The 16,707-nt window shown below is 47.6% G+C and overlaps 1 protein-coding gene across 1 annotated transcript in view; it reads right to left on the reverse strand.

The window, feature by feature from the left end:
* Col4a1 (collagen type IV alpha 1 chain) overlaps positions 1–16,707 on the reverse strand; it is a 113,618-nt gene that overhangs the window by 31,808 nt on the left and 65,103 nt on the right. The window contains exons 3-24 of the mRNA XM_021219873.1: positions 15,861–15,950; positions 15,717–15,761; positions 14,720–14,764; positions 14,560–14,622; positions 14,048–14,101; positions 13,894–13,920; positions 13,303–13,386; positions 13,158–13,220; positions 12,041–12,076; positions 11,451–11,492; positions 10,387–10,473; positions 9,349–9,375; positions 9,145–9,195; positions 8,495–8,539; positions 8,359–8,412; positions 7,186–7,227; positions 5,763–5,847; positions 5,389–5,424; positions 4,416–4,580; positions 3,169–3,264; positions 1,223–1,306; positions 664–734 (exon numbers count right to left, since the gene is read on the reverse strand). Of these exons, the coding sequence (XP_021075532.1) occupies positions 664–734; positions 1,223–1,306; positions 3,169–3,264; positions 4,416–4,580; positions 5,389–5,424; positions 5,763–5,847; positions 7,186–7,227; positions 8,359–8,412; positions 8,495–8,539; positions 9,145–9,195; positions 9,349–9,375; positions 10,387–10,473; positions 11,451–11,492; positions 12,041–12,076; positions 13,158–13,220; positions 13,303–13,386; positions 13,894–13,920; positions 14,048–14,101; positions 14,560–14,622; positions 14,720–14,764; positions 15,717–15,761; positions 15,861–15,950 (1,392 nt within the window). The remainder of the gene's footprint in view (positions 1–663; positions 735–1,222; positions 1,307–3,168; positions 3,265–4,415; positions 4,581–5,388; positions 5,425–5,762; positions 5,848–7,185; positions 7,228–8,358; positions 8,413–8,494; positions 8,540–9,144; positions 9,196–9,348; positions 9,376–10,386; positions 10,474–11,450; positions 11,493–12,040; positions 12,077–13,157; positions 13,221–13,302; positions 13,387–13,893; positions 13,921–14,047; positions 14,102–14,559; positions 14,623–14,719; positions 14,765–15,716; positions 15,762–15,860; positions 15,951–16,707) is intronic.

Here is a 16,707-nt window from a genome sequence, read left to right on the forward strand (position 1 = left end):
GGGAGAGGGGAGAGGGAAGAAGAGGGGGAGGGGAAGGGAGGGGAGGGGAGGGGAGCAGTGGGGAGGAAAGCTTACAATCACCAAGTATGTGCAATTAAGTACTAAAGGTGAATCCCTTCTCTCAGAATGACTTCTCTCAGAACAAAGCTTAGCAGCTGGAATTCCATGCAGCTGGAAGCTTTCATATTGGTTCCTATGGATTTATGTGGACTCATCTACAGACTAGAAAAGCCATCTACAGAATAGATGCTGGTGACATAGAGTCAATCTCCCTCCCTCCCTCTCTCCCTCCCTCCCTCCCTCCCTCCACAGGAGCTCTTAGGGGGAACTCATCCCTGATAAGTTAAGATCACACAGGGAACACCACAGGCAGTGGTCCCAGAGAAAGATGGCCACTGTGGTACCACCTAAACTGGAGACCCCGTGGGCAGGACTCTGCGCTGCCCAGGGGACCTGAACACCAAAAGCAAGCAGGAAGGTGAGATGGCTTTGGGTTCATGGACTGTGGATCCAAGGCTCACTTGTTCTCTGGGTATCCCAGGTGAGCATAAAAAGGGGCTCACCCACAGTCCCTAGGCCAGCTCCTGTGACAGACTGGAGCACAAACGAGAATCCATTACTGTGAAGACTTCAGACATGAGTATGATCTAATGGTTCACTTACCGGCAGTCCTTCAAGACCATCTCTGCCAGGCAGGCCTCGGTCCCCTTTAGCCCCAGGTTGTCCAGGGAAACCTTAGAAGGAGATAGGAGTAAAGCAACTGTAAGACGTGCTTTCCTTTGCCCCAAGACTCAACTGTATCAGAATCTCGTTGTGAAGTGGACTTTCATTTCAGGAACGTCCAGGGCAGGAGATAAACAAAACTCAGAAGGACAAAATAGGTCAGAGGGGCAATCATGTCTTGTACATAAGTCACTGGCACAGGAAGCCATAGTGTCCCCCAACAACACCAACGATCTGGGAGACAAACCTGATGACCTTCTTTGAGCTGATTATGGAGCTGGGAGAACCACTAGGCCACTTTCCTGTGATTAGAAAAGCACATGGTGCCACTAGGGGTGTGTGTTGTGTATGGGGGGGGGGGGCTTGACCACGGCCGACCATGTGGACACCCTCTGGTAACAGACTTTCATCCTCACTTTCATGCCACGGAATTTGAGGGAGCTGGCATCTGATCCCAAGGTCATCCCTGACATGTTTCATCCCATGCTCTGCCCCTTACCAATCTCTCCCGGAGGCCCTTGTGGCCCTGGAGGTCCACGAAGTCCTTCTGTGTCGCAGGCAAGGCAGCCCTCTCCTTTTTGACCTGAAAGAAGAAACATGGGTGCTTAATGTATGCCTAATGTATGTTTAGTGTGTGATGTGCCAACAGAGGGCTCTGTGGTGCTCAGAGAGGGGACACAAGAGAGTCCTGCAGATGTCCCAGGCAGGCTCTTCCCTTCTCCGTCATCACTCCTGCCCATAGCACTGCTCACTAGTGGGATGATCTCACACCCATCCCACAGGCCCCAGGTTCAGTCCCCAGCATTGCACCATACACAGCACTACACCACACACACACACACACACACACACACACACACACACACACACGTACACACACATGTGCATCACATACCACACCACACACACATATATACATACACATTGTACTGACTGGTTTTGTGTGTCAACTTGACACAAGCTGGAGTTATCACAGAGAAAGGAGCTTCAGTTGAGGAAATGCCTCCATGAGATCCAACTGTAAGGCATTTTCTCAATTAGTGATCAAGTGGGGAGGACCTATTGTGGGTGGTGCCATCCCTGGGCTAGTAGTCTTGGGTTCTATATTAAAGCAAGCTGAGCAAGCCAGGGGAAGCAAGCCGGTAAGGAACATCCCTCCATGGCCTCTGCATCAGCTTCTGCTTCCTGACCTGCTTGAGTTCCAGTCCTGACTTCCTTAGTGATGAACAGCAGTGTGGAAGTGTAAGCTGAATAAACCCTTTCCTCCCCAGCTTGCTTCTTGGTCATGATGCTTTGTGCAGGAATAGAAACCCTGACTAAGACACACATATACATACAAATATGCCCACACACATACACACACATACCCATACACTCACATACACATGTATACATACATGCACATACATATATACACATACATGCACACACAGACACAGACAGACACACACACACACACACACACACACACAGGCTCACAGAGTACATCTCCTAGATGCAGAGGATTAATGGATGGAAGGATGGATGGATGGATGAATGGATGGATGGATGGATGGACAGACAAGATTTCAGCCTAAAGAACTCCAGATACTGGGTACATTGTAAAAAATAGATAACTCATCGCAGTAAGGAATGACTGCGTGGGGAGGAAAGTTACATAGCTGCCCTGAGATGCCCTCTGAAACTGTTTTCCATGTAAGATTTAGACTTGTAAAGGGCCAAGTTCTTTATAGGTCAAGCCAGAAATGGTCAAGCATGGGGCTGGTTTTATGAGGGCCCCAGTTTGTTCTGCTCCAAGGTTAACGAGCATATAAATATCAGAATGCCATTGTTCAGTCCGTGCTAAGCCAGTGCTCGCACTGATCACGAGGTGAGAGTTCCCCATATCTGTGTCCAATTGCTAAAGAGATAAAGCAGTGTCCTCCATTGATATCACAGAAAACACTTGAAAGGTTTAGGATAAAATTGAGAGCCCAGAGTAAAGCTGGCTAATCCATCAACAGAGGAGTTGTGTGCCCTGATTGTGCACACGCTGAAAGCTTGTCAATATCCCATGTATAGATCCCAGGTTTGGCTTAAAGGGATGACATGTGTCCTTTGAGAAGGAAACTCTCAAGCTTTGGACCAAAAACTTGGGGTATCAGTTGAGACTTCAATACAAGACTAGATTCTTTCATCTCGGGAATGTGTAAAGGACAGTTGTCTGACTGTTATGGCTGAGTCCCTTCGACTCCCCTTCACAGCTATAGCACCAGACAACCACAGCTGAGCTACCGAATGGATCTTCTCAGGAGTGGTTCTGAAGGACCCCCAGATAGAGCAATGGTGGACATGCCTGTGCCCAGCCTAGTGTGATAGTCGGACACCACCTAAGCCACTCACTGGGGAAACTGATCAGTACAAATCCAGCTACCACTCTGAAAAAGTTAAATTAACGTCTCTTACCTTTCTGTCCAACTTCGCCTGTCAAACCTGGCTGTCCTGGAGTCCCAGGAGGACCCTGGTCCCCGGGTGGTCCAGGTTGACACTCCACAATGCCATCTGAAAGTAATTTTTAAAACCCATGAGACATAATCAGGCATTGTTACTCTCTCCTAATCTAACCCTTGATTACAAAATTAAAATATATTAGGCTGATTTGAACCTTTTAGAGATTCAATTCTCCTTTGCTTCTGAATGAGCCTGTGAATTTTTAACTTGCAAAACAAAAGCAGCAGAGAGAACAGGCGGTTCCGGGAATGTCTCCGGGATGGCCGGGTCTCATCCTCATTCTCCACATTTCAAAAGTCAAAAGAGAAGGAAGTTCCATAAAGGCACATAGGATCTGTCCTCTGCCTAGGAATTCACACTAATCCCTTCCCAAGGGAGCCATCGGCCTATCTGGCTTCAATCACCCCCCTCAGTCCTTATCTCTTCCTCGCCATCCTCATCCTGGGAAGTTCCTTCCCACTCATGTGGATGGCCTTGAGTTCTTGGAATCAACATCATCAGAGCTCCATGTTCATAAATCTTCTGTGATCAGCACACGTGGGGGGGTCCCGCTGCTGCTCCAGCTTTACAACCCACAATGGTGATCAGCCTCAGAGGGGGTTCCTACTGCAAATAGTCCCTCCAACTCTTGCTGGTTTTATCCCAGAAGAACCCAACACCATGCTTTGATATGCTTCCACTGACCTGACTGACTTAAGCCTTCTGGAACTTTCTTAAAATTATTGAAATGAGATCACGCCATCACAATAAACCAATCACATGCTTATACTTCATGCTCAGCTTTTCTTGAAAGCTGATATAGGAAAACTCTGTGTGGTTCTCTATCTAGACTGCATTATGCCGGGGCATAATCTAGTGTAATCTGTTCCCATATGTACATTGTGCACAGTCACTCTACGGGAAGCAAAAGACATTCAGCTGTCAATCGAGGTTAAACAAATCAACCTGTTAACCTTTAACCTCAGATTCCAGGAGACTTAGAGCTGGTTAATGTGTTGCTTTCCCCTTTAAGCCTTTTTGGTTGTTAGTGATTGTATTTTATAACAGTTATCTTTGTAAAACTACTCAAGCAAAAGGTTACTAAGTAACCAGTGCTGGGAGAACCAAGCCATTACACAGCTGCTGCTTCTAGCAGCAGTCATAGTGCACACCCAGCTCTGCCCTGGGCTCCTGGCATCTGATGGGAAATTCATGGCACTTACTTGTGTGGCCTGGCTGCCCAGGGGGACCAGGAGGGCCAGGAGGCCCCGGGGCTCCATCTCTTCCACTTGGTCCTGGTAATGACACGCCTGGAAATCCTTGGTCACCTTTTTCTCCTCTTTCGCCTGGGAAACCTGGAGCACCAGGCTGGCCTGGAGTCGGGAAACCTGCAACCAGCATAGGACCTCATGTAGATATCCCGAAGGCAGTGAGTGGGACAGCTGTGCAGAAAATCTACACTCTATCCAGGGTAAAATGCCAACTAGGATCCTCTGTGAGGGAGCTCTCTAGATCAGCACAAGCTGACCAGCAAGTGCAGAGGCTTCCAGCCTAGCGAGGCTCAAAGACAAAGTGACAGGTCTGAAAATGCAGAGTCCACTTCCATCACTCTGTATGCTAAGGTGCTAAGGAGTCACACAAGGTGACATGATATAGCCCAGAAGGCTGATGGTGGGGACCCCAAGCAGTGTAGCTTGGGAAGCCACACACAGCCAGTCCTGCTGTCTTGGGGAGGAACAGCCATAGGGGAATCCCAGGAAAGACAGGAGGACTCTAAAAGTCTCAGACCAAGTATAAATCAGACTGGTGGAGGAAGACAAAGGGATCCCATGCCATCCACCTATCTTGGAGAGAGCCACGGCTCAACAGCTACAAGAACTCTGGCAGAGCCAAGACTCATGCAAGGGCAAGATGCACACCCAGAGGACCAGCCCAGTGGGCAAGTCGCTGTCCCCTGGGAAACAAGGATCCACTGTCTGCACATTTGCCTACACATGGGGGACTGGCATGCTAACTTGTACCTATAAAGCATACAGCGGGCACACATCAGGGTACACTGAGTTCTGATAAACTAGAGAGACAGGTAGAAACCTGAAGCCTGTCTTATGAACACACCCAGTGTGCGTGTGACAAACACATGGGACTAGAACTACTACACAGACCATGCAACATTCTACAAGAAATAAGGACTCTCACCTGGAGGGCCTGGCTGGCCTGGTGTTCCAGGGAAACCTTGAAAGGGGAGGAGAGAATTGGACAAAGTGAGGCGAGGTCACTCATGTATGGACGCTTTGTGTTTCTCTGCCACAGTCTCCCCAGAGCTATTTGAAGGCGCCCTGAATCTAGGCTGGAAAGACAGAAGCAGAGCCCACAATATACCTGCAGAGTCACCATCCTCAGGAAGCTACAGAGGATAAGGGCTCCTGGGCACCTTACAGCAGTGAGGTTGGGAGCTAGAAAGAGCAGCTTGACTGCCATTCAGACTTCCAAAGAGAAAGAAGAAAAGGTGGGAGGAACAAAGGGGAGGAGAGGGAGCCCAGGCGGAGGAAAACAAGCAAGCTGCAGCCTACCTTTAGGGCCGGGCTCTCCTCTCAACCCTGGTGCTCCTGGGTAGCCTCGATCTCCCTTCTCTCCCAAAGGTCTGGTACCTATCACCTGCATTAAAGCACAGGTCAGGCTGGTACGGGAGTAGCTGATAGCACACATCATGTATGTTGTATCACCTCAAGGAATACGGATGCAAAGATGTGTGGGGAGCAGGGGAAAGGCCTGAAGAGCTACAGAATGAATACCAAGTACGAAGAACCGCTCAGTGCTGAATTGCCAGGTAGTGCGGCCTCGTTTTTTATGATTTCCCTAGCAGCAGCAATGGTTTCTCACTCAGTCCACTAAAGTCTACAATGTGCAGATGCATCCAAGCCACAGGGTGCCTGGCTTGCTTCACAGGGCAACAGAGGAACGTCCTTCAGTTTCTTCCGATGTGCAAGGCAAGAGCACACACTATTTGTCTCCTTTTATTGGAGGATATTTTATGTGTCTTCTTAATATAAAAGCCAAAAGGGCACTTCCTGAAAAAAATCACAGGGACAAAGACCAGGAAGGAGGCACTGGCAACCTCACTGAGACAGAAATCTGGCTCACCGTGATCCTGAGTGACCACAGTGTAAGGAAAAGGGCACAGTCAAGCCTCAACTCGCTTTCTTTACAATATCCCCTGTATCAATAATGAGGGGACGCTGCCGTTTTAAATGCCATTAAGTAGCTTTGATTAGGCCATTCTACGACATGGACATATGTAGAAAAATCACTGTACATTCCAAGTATATGTAAATTCTATTTGTCAATCTAAAAAATAATAAAGTTAAAACTAACTAAGTAAGAGTGTACTGGTGGGACTGAGAGGAGATGAGAATCCGCCTTCTCTGGGGTGAGTCATGGAAGAGAGGAGAGCCACAGGTATGCCGGGCACATCAAGGTGTAGCCTCTAAAACGATCGCCCTGGCCCCCCAAGTTATCACCCACACAGCGAGTGGCACATACCCACACCCACGTCACCCAGAGCAAACAGGACAGGAGTGCCCACTGTTTCAAAACCAATTTGGAACAGAAGAACTGAGACAATAGCAGGTCCAAGTGCGCATGAACAAGGCGTGAACGTTGCTTGAACAAGAATTGTCGTTTCGCTAGAGCAGTCAGACAGACTATGGTTGATAGGCTCCTCTTACTAAATTTCCCTTGATGGACAATTAAAAAATAAAATAAAATAAAATCCAGGTTTCAAAATAGGTTGCTGGGTTATCCGTGTGCAAAGATTTTTGTTTCCAGAAGTTTGAGGATATGTAAAAACGATAAAGGTCTGATTGTTAATATCAGAGCAAGTGATGAATTGCTTCATATGGCAGGCACCCACATTGGATGAGAGCCTCACCCAAGGGGCAGCCGCAGAGTGTCCCACGGAACCCAGGGCCCATCTCAACCATGTCCATTACTTACAGTTCCAGGGGGGCCTGGAAGTCCAGCTTCGCCCTTCTCTCCCTGCAAGGGACATGCACAGTTATCTGTTGCTTTACCACATACATGACCATGCAGAAAGCTGGCCAGAAATTTTCTGGTAACATAGAAATTGGTTCTACACACCACCACCACCACCCCCAGTCATTATACTTCCCCAACCTCTCCCTCTGGGACTGGCTTGGTTACTCTGTGATCATCACAAAAAAAATAGGCACCCATTTCATCTGCATCCCACGAAGGTAGCATGGAAATAAAAATGTCTACACAGCCTACATGGAAGTCTCTAGAGACAAGCATTTGCCCTGTGTGACAGCCTTCTCGGGGGACTGTCAGAAAGCCTTGTAGAAGCAGAGTGTTCTTCTCCAAACTGCTAGGAAGCAGTTTCTAGCTCTGACTCCTTAAGGCATCTCCTTGGGGTTTTTATGTCTGGATTTATACCGAAAGCCTCAATATGAACTCCAAGGTTAGCTTCGAGCAACTTTAAAATTATCTAGAACCCAGTCAGCAGAAGGCATGGATGTTACAAATGTCTCCAGACAACTAACTGATGGATGTCTGCACAGATCAGAGCCTCCTGGCTTTATTTACAAAAGGTTATTCATCTTAAAAAGCAAGATGTGGTTCCACCAAACTCCAGGTCCTGAGTTCGCCCCAGAGGACCCGCATGATGGAGGGAGAGAAGGGACTCTCACCAGCTAGCCTCAGTCCTCCACAAGCAGCTCATGTGTGCCTGCACACAGCCAACCAATCAATCAGTGTGATGTTTTTAAATTGAAGGGGGAAAAAAACGGCAAGATGTGACCTGCACATCCATTTGTCAACGGCAGATGCGTGTGTTTACGGAGGAACAGCAGGAGGCGAAACATTCGGCCATTCTTTCCTTTCTTACACTTCTGCATTTTCTCTTAATTTATAATAGGGGAAAAATTAATCTCTACAAAAAACTACGACAGATGCTTGATCGAGCGTGTCATGTGATCATCTTCTTTCACATAGCTCGTGGACTGTGGAAAACTCAACAAACCGTTGAGTCCATACAGAGAAGAAACATTGTCCCCTTGGGTTCAGAGTTATTTACTCTAGAAAGTAAATGAGCAAGCCCCTAAGATGAACAACCCGTTAAAGGTAAAAACTCAAAACAACACCACGCACCTGCGGGCCCTGACGGCCTGGGAGACCTGGGTACCCGGAATCACCAGGAAAGCCCTAAAAGCAAGGAAGATACGGGATGGTCACAGAGGGGACAGCGGCCCTTGTCCACTCAGAAACCACAGCCGAAGAGACTTACCGGGCTCCCCTTTTCTCCTTTTTCACCGTCTTTCCCAGGTTTTCCCTGTAAAATAAAGAAGCAGACATGAATGTTTCACACCACAGCTCTATTCATGTATGTCTCTCCCTGGTGTGAGGAACAAGACGGGCAGAGAAGAAGGCCACTTGAGTTGCTAGGTCACTGGGGAGGAAGATGTCCCAGTTTCTGAAAAGCAGAGTCCACAGGGCTACAGAGGTCAATGTCTTAGGTACCAAGGGATTATTTTGTCATTGGCAGTGATAGGTAAGGCCTCGTCTTTCCACTCCAGACTTTGGGGCATCACCAGATATTCCCGACAACTGGCAGCTAGGCAGATATCCCACTGCTGCTGACATGAGGCTGTTGGGGACCCAGCTAAACACAAGCCTGGTATGGGAGGAGGTTGGGGTTCAAGTCTAGTATCAGACAGAGCAACAAAAACAGCTAAGCACCCACTCTGACCACACAAGAAAATAAATGTCTCAGGAGACAGCACATGGGATAGCTCCTCTCTAGCAGGCTCAGTGGGGTCCAAGGAAGAAATTAGAAAATGCTATAGATGCATCCATCCTTCTGTTCATTTCCGTGAGTGTTGAGATTAGAGGGGAATGTTTCTCAGTGAGGAGAAGATAGATCTAGGAAGCACTTACCCGAGGCCCTTGCTTGCCGGGTTCACCCTTCTCTCCATATCCTGATGTTCCCTTAAGAGATGAGAGGAAAAGGACTTAGATATTGACATATGCAAATACAGCATAAAGCTAGACACATGATGGCTTTGGTAGGAAATACCAGTACCATAGCGCATCATCCTTCACATAAAAAATAATAATGGCAAAGAGGACCAGAGTGCTTACCGGGAATCCGGGTTCACCTTTCTGACCCTAAAAGAATGGAGGGGTTGGAGAGAGACACATCAGTACCATCTAATGGCTACAACACCCACCTAACGGCTACATCACCCACCTAATGGCTATATCACCCACCTAATGGCTACATCACCTGCATAATGGCTACACCGCCCACCTAATGGCCACAACACCCTTTGTTGCTTTTGTTTTTCTTTCTCTTTCCTTTCTTTCTCTCATCTCTTCTCTCCTCTCCTCTCCTCTCCTCTCCTCTCCTTTCCTTTCCTTTTCTGAGACGAGATCTTTTTTATGAAACTCTGGTATGTAACCCAGAACTTGTGTAATCCTCCTGCTTCAGCATTCAGCATGGTATGTCAGGATTACAAGGGTACACTTACATGCCTGGATCAGTTTTTCAGATGTTTCTTGAACATCTTTTTTTTTTTTTTTTAATCCAGGCTGCAAAGATGTCTTAGCCGTTAAGAGCTCTTGCAAAAGTCCTGAGTTTAGTTCTAGCACCACACTGGGCTGCTCACAGCTACCATAACTCTAGCTCTAGGAGGGGCAATGCATATGGCCTCTGTTTATCACCTGTATACACATGCACAAACTTATGTAGAGACACATCCATGCACATAATTGCAAAAAAAAAAAAAAAAAAAAAACCCACTTTGGTCATTCATATTACAAAACAGAACTCCGCAATCCCTCCCAGTATGGTTTGGGCTGCAGTCTAAGATGGCCTTGGTGAAAGAATGGGCCATGGCCTCCTTTGACCAGTAAGCTGAACCCCTCTCATCAATACAGCTTCTACTGAGTGCCAGGCTAATTTAAGAAGCCCTTTCTTAAGTGAGTTAGGACAGAATAGTCATATCACAAGCCAACTAGAGCAGCCATTACTGCCCTCAAAGGACATCTATAAACCCACTTCCCAAGACAAGACTGATTATGGCTAGAGAATCTGAGTTTCAATCGAGCTTCTCTTTGTCCCTCTGAATTTGTGCAAACTTAGAAAGCAGACATCCACCCAACAGAGCCCAGACTTACCTTTTCTCCTGTTGGGGCAAAGTCTCCTTTTTCCTTAACTTGTGCCTGTCCAGGAACTCCCGGGGGACCACTGACCCCTTGCTCTCCCTGTCACGTAAAATGTGGAGGTTAATTAGATATGAAAAATAGAACAAAAACTGAGGTAGGATAGGACAGTCAGAAGTTAAATGATAGGACATTATTGTCCCACAGCAAAAGCCTTGGCTTCTGCAGGAAAATGGGCCAGGGGTTGCCTACAACCAGAAGAAGTGGGCTTTCCAGGCTTAGAAGCCTGCACAGCTGCAGGACCCACCTGTGCATACATCTGCACACAGCTACACCGCTGTGCTTGTGAGAACACACACCAGCTGATAGGAGTTTGGCAGTAAAGGGGATATTTTAGGCCAGCCCCCCCCCCCCAAAAAAAAAAAAAAAAATCGAGAATCGCCAGGCTTCTCTTATTCAAACAGCCTAACAGCTGGGCACATTTGGAATTAAAGGGAAAGGCAGCCAAACATGTGTGAGTGCCAAAGACTCCAACAGTAAAAAGCAGAGCCCAGGCTCTGGCCAGACCCACCATATCTGGTACCCACTGGTAGCAGCTGCTCACACCAACGTGCACACCCCAAGGCAGGCAGCAGTTGTGATAATGCTCCTTTGTCTTATCTTACCCAGGGACATTCTAGGGAGGACAGTAGGGGACCAGGTGTTCACTGCTCGGCTTTCTTGCCAAGAAAAAGATATTTGTCCAGTCTTCACCACCGTACATCTGACTCTGCCAAGGCACACATCCTTGGTGCCTCCTGGCCCCCAAGAAAGAACCAATCTCACCCTACATCATACTTCCTCGAAATGGCTGCCACCATAGCTGAGTTTAACAGAGTGCAACTAGGAGGCCAACCTAAATTTCACTCTTTTGAAGCAAATTTGCAATCTGATGGATGTGTTGCTTGAGCTCTGTGTTCAAATACAGAAACTGACGGCCTTAGGTCACACAATTGGCCTCACTTTTTGACAAGGTGGAATAGACTCTAATCCTAGCGGTTCAGTTGTAGGCAGAGGAAGGACAATGGCTTCTCACTCACCTTGTCACCTTTTGGTCCTTGGAAGCTGGAGCCCATCTGCCCCTGTTGGTTACAAATTACACCTTGTTATTCAGGCTATCACCTTGGCCAGCCATCCTAAAGCCCCACTCAGACAAGGCGAGAGGTTTGGCTTCAAGCAACAGTTTCATCCTGCAAGCATCAAGGGCTTTTGCCAGAAAAGCTGTGCTGGATGCAATGACTATGCAAAGATTTTGTTTGCAAATATTATAATAAAGAATTCTTAATGTGAGGATTTTAAACTCTGGATTCAGAAAAGCACCCAGGGAATGGTCAATGAATCCAAAGTAATAACTAAAGCATGAGTAGATGAGAATGGAGGGTCTCAAAGATGATGATGGTTGTGGTGGTGGTGGTGGTGATGATGATGTCACCGTCACCATGATAGCAATGAGAATGATAGTAGGTGATTGACAGACAATAGAAAAATGACAGACAGATGACAATCAATAGAGAGAGTACATAGATACTTAGTACCATATGTGGGTAAGGAAGAGGCTCAGAAGGTATTATGGAATCTCACCACAGTCCTATAATAAGGCTGAGAGCAATCAACGAAAAAATATCTTTACCTTTTCTCCAGGAGGTCCAGGAGGGCCTGGAGGACCCTGTAGAGAGAGCATTTTAATTAAATAGTATTCAAAACCAGCCAGCTGTGATCTGGAAGATCATTCTTACACACACACACACACACACACACACACACACACACACACACGGTCTTTTGTGGGCACTATGGAGAGGTGACTGCATCACCAGGGCTCCTAACCATTGCTGAGTTCTTGCAGTGGGGGAGGGGGAGAGGAGGGTTTGAAGGATGAGTCACTAGGGTTGTTCCTTTGAAGGAGGCATTTTGTCCCCCCACACTCCCCTGTGTCCTCAACTATGACTCAACTCTACGTACCTCATGCTTCCCACCAAAATGTTCTACTTTCTCACAGGCTCAGAAACCACAGAGCCTTGGGTCATGTGATCAACCCCCTGAAACTGTGAGCCAAGATGAATCTTTCCTCCTTATGAACTGTACCCTTCTAGAACTGTGTCCTAGCAAAGTCTAACACACACAGTCCTCTGCACACTGCTGTTGGCAGGAAGATGTGTGTGACACACACCTATCAAGCTTTGAGAAAAGCCAGGGTAATTGCAGAAATCCCTCAAAGGCTGCAGCCTGTCCTTGGGTACCAGTAGCCTGGGGGCACCAGCCTAGGCTCCAAGCTGGAGTTGCCCACATGAGAACAGCACCGTCCATTTTTGACATAAGTCCCCTTCAGACCTCAGGGGGAAAAGATGATTCTTCTAGAAAATAGATTGTTCTGACACAAAACAAACAAGATAACCCCACATTTGCAAGAAAATTTCAGAATCCCATAATCACTTTTTCAAAAAGAAAAGCTAGCCTAATTGTGGAATATAAAAACAAGCTCACTGATCCATAGGAAGGTGAGTGGATTCTGTTTACACATGTGGAGAAAAACAATATTAAAAAAAAAGAAAAGAAAATGATGGAATTTAAGGTATAAGTCTGAGGCTCTCTGAAAGGATGCTAGGACAGGCTGTGTGCAGGCCACGAACTCAGTCACCTCTGCCTGTTCCTTGCACGCTTGAGTCTTAGTAAATAAGTCTTTTAATGCTCAGTCAGCTCCAACGTGTTCCACATCTCCTCTCCATGGGACTATCCTCAAAACTCACCGGTGGCCCAGTAAATCCCGGAGGACCCACAGGTCCCTGGAGTCCTGGCAACCCTGGCGAGCCCTGTGATTGGATGAGAAGAGAAAGGATTAGCATACTGCAGACCACTAGGGAGTGATTCAAAGAAGGAAGTCACATGGCTTACCGGCATCCCGGGGATGCCAGGAAATCCTCTCTCCCCTTTCAGCAGTGTTCCGGGAATGTGGCCGAGAATTTCACCAGGATCTCCCTAGGGGGCACAAAAAGGAGAGAAAGATGCAAAATATTGATAGACATGTAGAAAAAAAGGGGAACCCACTCAATACCGGGATGGGACTGGCCCCAGGCTGGGACTTAGAATGGAAGGTTGGGAGATGGGCAAGGGACACAGGATAACTTTGGAGGTTGCTCCTCAAGCACAATCTAGTTTGGGTTTTGTTTGTTTAGTTGGTTGGTTTTTGGGTTTTCTTATTTCTTCCACTGGCCCAGAGCTCACCAAGTGGGCTGGTCAGGCTGGTCGGCCAATGAACTACCCCAGTGTTCTATGCCAGAGTCACATCCTCAATTCCTCACATGGCTCATGGCATGCTGGGAGATACACACACAAGGCTCTGAAACCTAAGTCTCTCCATGTGATTTACACAGCCTTTTCACAGAACAGAGTTTAGGACATTTGTCTCAGGTGGTTTTTTTTCCAATTGATTTCTTATGAGGAACTCAGGGGATTAAAACAAAAATTAAATTAGATTAAACATACCTTCATTCCTGGTAACCCTGGTGGTCCCTAGAAAAAGAAATTTAGCTGTAAGTTTTGCTTCTCCGAAAATATTAGCAGTAGTAAGGTATGAGCCCCAAAACGATGAGTGGGAGGATGGCCAGAGAAAATCTGATTTAAATAATCTTATACTCACAGGATTCCCGCTGAATCCAGGCAAGCCGGGAGGACCGAGCGGCCCTCTCTCTCCCTGGGAAAGATGGAAAATGTCACACACAAATGCACCCCAACACTTCACAGCAGACCTCACTGTCCCACCCGTCAGAGAGACTGCAAGTGGTGGCGGCAAGCATGGTCTGTCACAAGTGAGAGCCTGAATGCCACTTCACGGAGGGCACCACACTCCCCAGCAGGGTTCACAGAGGCAAGGACTCAGAGTAGCAGGTTCTATTTGGATACAGTAACGAATCCCAGGTTAAAAGAAAAATCTTTAAAAGAACAATTTTAGGCTAAAGTATACTAGTAGAAAGGAACGGTTATCTTTCCCACTGCATTCCGCCCTCCCCCTACCTCCCCACCTCCCACTCCCTCAGCTCCCACCCCCACCCCCGTCAAAGGAAGCAAGCTTCCAGATAAAGAACTTCCCAGTGACTGGTCCTGTGTGACTTTAGAAGCACATGCCCAAGGGAGGGGAGGATCTAAGTTTACCTTTGTACCGTTGCATCCTGGGATACCTGGGGGGCCTGGAGGGCCATCTTGGCCAGGAATACCCTGCAACCAATCAAATGAAGAAGTCAGCAAGATAGGAACTCACCACCGGGTGGTAAGATATTTCATGAAATTGAAGCGTTGCGTTTTGTATACATACAGGAAGTCCGGGATTCCCAGGGTAGCCAGCTGCTCCAGGGGGTCCCTGCAAAGACAGAACAAAAGGCTTTCAGCCAACTACAGGAAACCTCCTGTCTCTCTTCATCCTCCCAGTTCAAGCATAGAACATGAGCGCTGAGCAGAGAGCATTCTGGGAAGGAAGCACTGAGACTCAGCTCAAGACGCAGGCCTAAAGTTGTTTGGTGTTGTTGGTGGTGTTGGTGTTGGTGTTGGTGTTGGTGTTGGTGTTGGTGTTGGTGTTGTCAAAAGCTCACTGTTTCTTGCCTCCAAAATCAAAGCTGTGAATGCCCCGAAATACCATTGCCCCCATTGAATCTCTTGTGGGGTCTGAGTTAAAAATTAATGCTTAGTTCACGTTAAAATTATCAACACTTATGAGTAGATTGTTTGTAGAACAGATTCAAATGTATTTGTGATAAGTGTCTCTTTCTTCTAATTCCTAAACAGTCAGGTATGGTCGACTATATCCAGGGGGGTGATGACTACATTCCCCTCTCTGCCCCATGAGCCCACATGGAATGTCAGGGAGTCCCCACTGACACTGGCGCCCCACCCCTTTCTTGCTACGTAACCATAGCCCAACGCTTCACAACACTGCTTCTGCACTTGACGAGCCTCAGAGAGCATCATCTTGGGGCTTTCTGGAAAGGATGAAGCAGAGAGAGTAAAGAGAGCTTGGCTCTAACAATGTCTCCTCACTGTCAACGATGCTCTCGCTTCCTCTAGTGACTTGAATTAGCTACCCCCTCTCCCAAATGTAAATGTCTCTAAGGGACCCTTAAGAAGTAAATGAGAACAAACAAACTCATACAGCAAGAGTTCCACTTGCATGCAGCACCAGCCCATGGGAAAGAGGGGTGATGGCCCACGACACTGCAGAGAGGCAGGAGGGAAGACATAGAGGAAACGTAGAAAGGCAGCCCTGGGGTGGTGGGATGCCTAAGTCCTCCATCAGGATCACCAGACTCTGTACTTACCCTCGTCCCTTTTGTTCCAGGAAGTCCAGGTTCTCCAGCATCACCCTACAGCAGAACAGAGATGCCATGAGGAGGGCTCAGGTCACTGTCACAAGACGGGCGCCATCTGCCATTCACCCTTCCCCCCATTCCAGTCAAGCTTACCTTTTGTCCTGGTGGTCCATGTGGCCCCTCAGGTCCTTGCATCCCAGGAAATCCAATGACACCTTGTAACCCTGGGAAACCTCTTTCTCCCTGTAGGGCAGCACAAGGGTCAGACAAGGGTAAGAAAAAGGATCAGCTGTGATGGCGGTGTGGGGTGTTAACTTGACCACGTAGAGGCCAGAACTCTGGTGAATCGTGACTCCTGGCTGTGCCTGCAAGGTGTTGTGCTAAGAACAGCATCTCCATCAGTGGGCAGACTGAGGGATACCTGCCTTTGAGTGGCATAGGCTGGAACATCAGACAGCAGAGGTGCGAACCATAGCAAAGCAGAGGGCAATTCTTGGTCCTTACATCACAAGTTCAGATCTCTAGTCTTCAGACTCACAGATTTTGCCAGCAGTCCCAGGTTCTCAGGCATCCAGCCTTAAATTTGTTAGGTTGCCAGCTTTCAGGAGTCATGTGGTACAACTCCTCAGCCCCCCAATCATAGGAGCCAATTTTATGAACAAATCTCTTCTCACCTACCTACCAATCCATCCATCCACCCATCCATCCATCCATCCATGTACCCACCCACCCACACATCTGTCCACACATCTGCCCATCTGTCCACACATCTGCCCACCCACCCACTTGTCCATACATCCACCCACCTACCTGTCTACATATCCACTTACCTTTCTACACACCCACCCACCTGTCCACACATTCACCTACCTGTCCATACATCCACCTACTTGTCCACACATTTACCTACCCACTTGTCCATACATCCACCCACCTATCTCCCTTCAATATCCATTTACCCACACATCCGTCTTCTCATCATTTACATATACATTCAACA

This window comes from Mus pahari, chromosome 19 (genome assembly GCF_900095145.1).
Source record: "Mus pahari chromosome 19, PAHARI_EIJ_v1.1, whole genome shotgun sequence".
Classification (NCBI taxonomy): domain Eukaryota; kingdom Metazoa; phylum Chordata; class Mammalia; order Rodentia; family Muridae; genus Mus; species Mus pahari.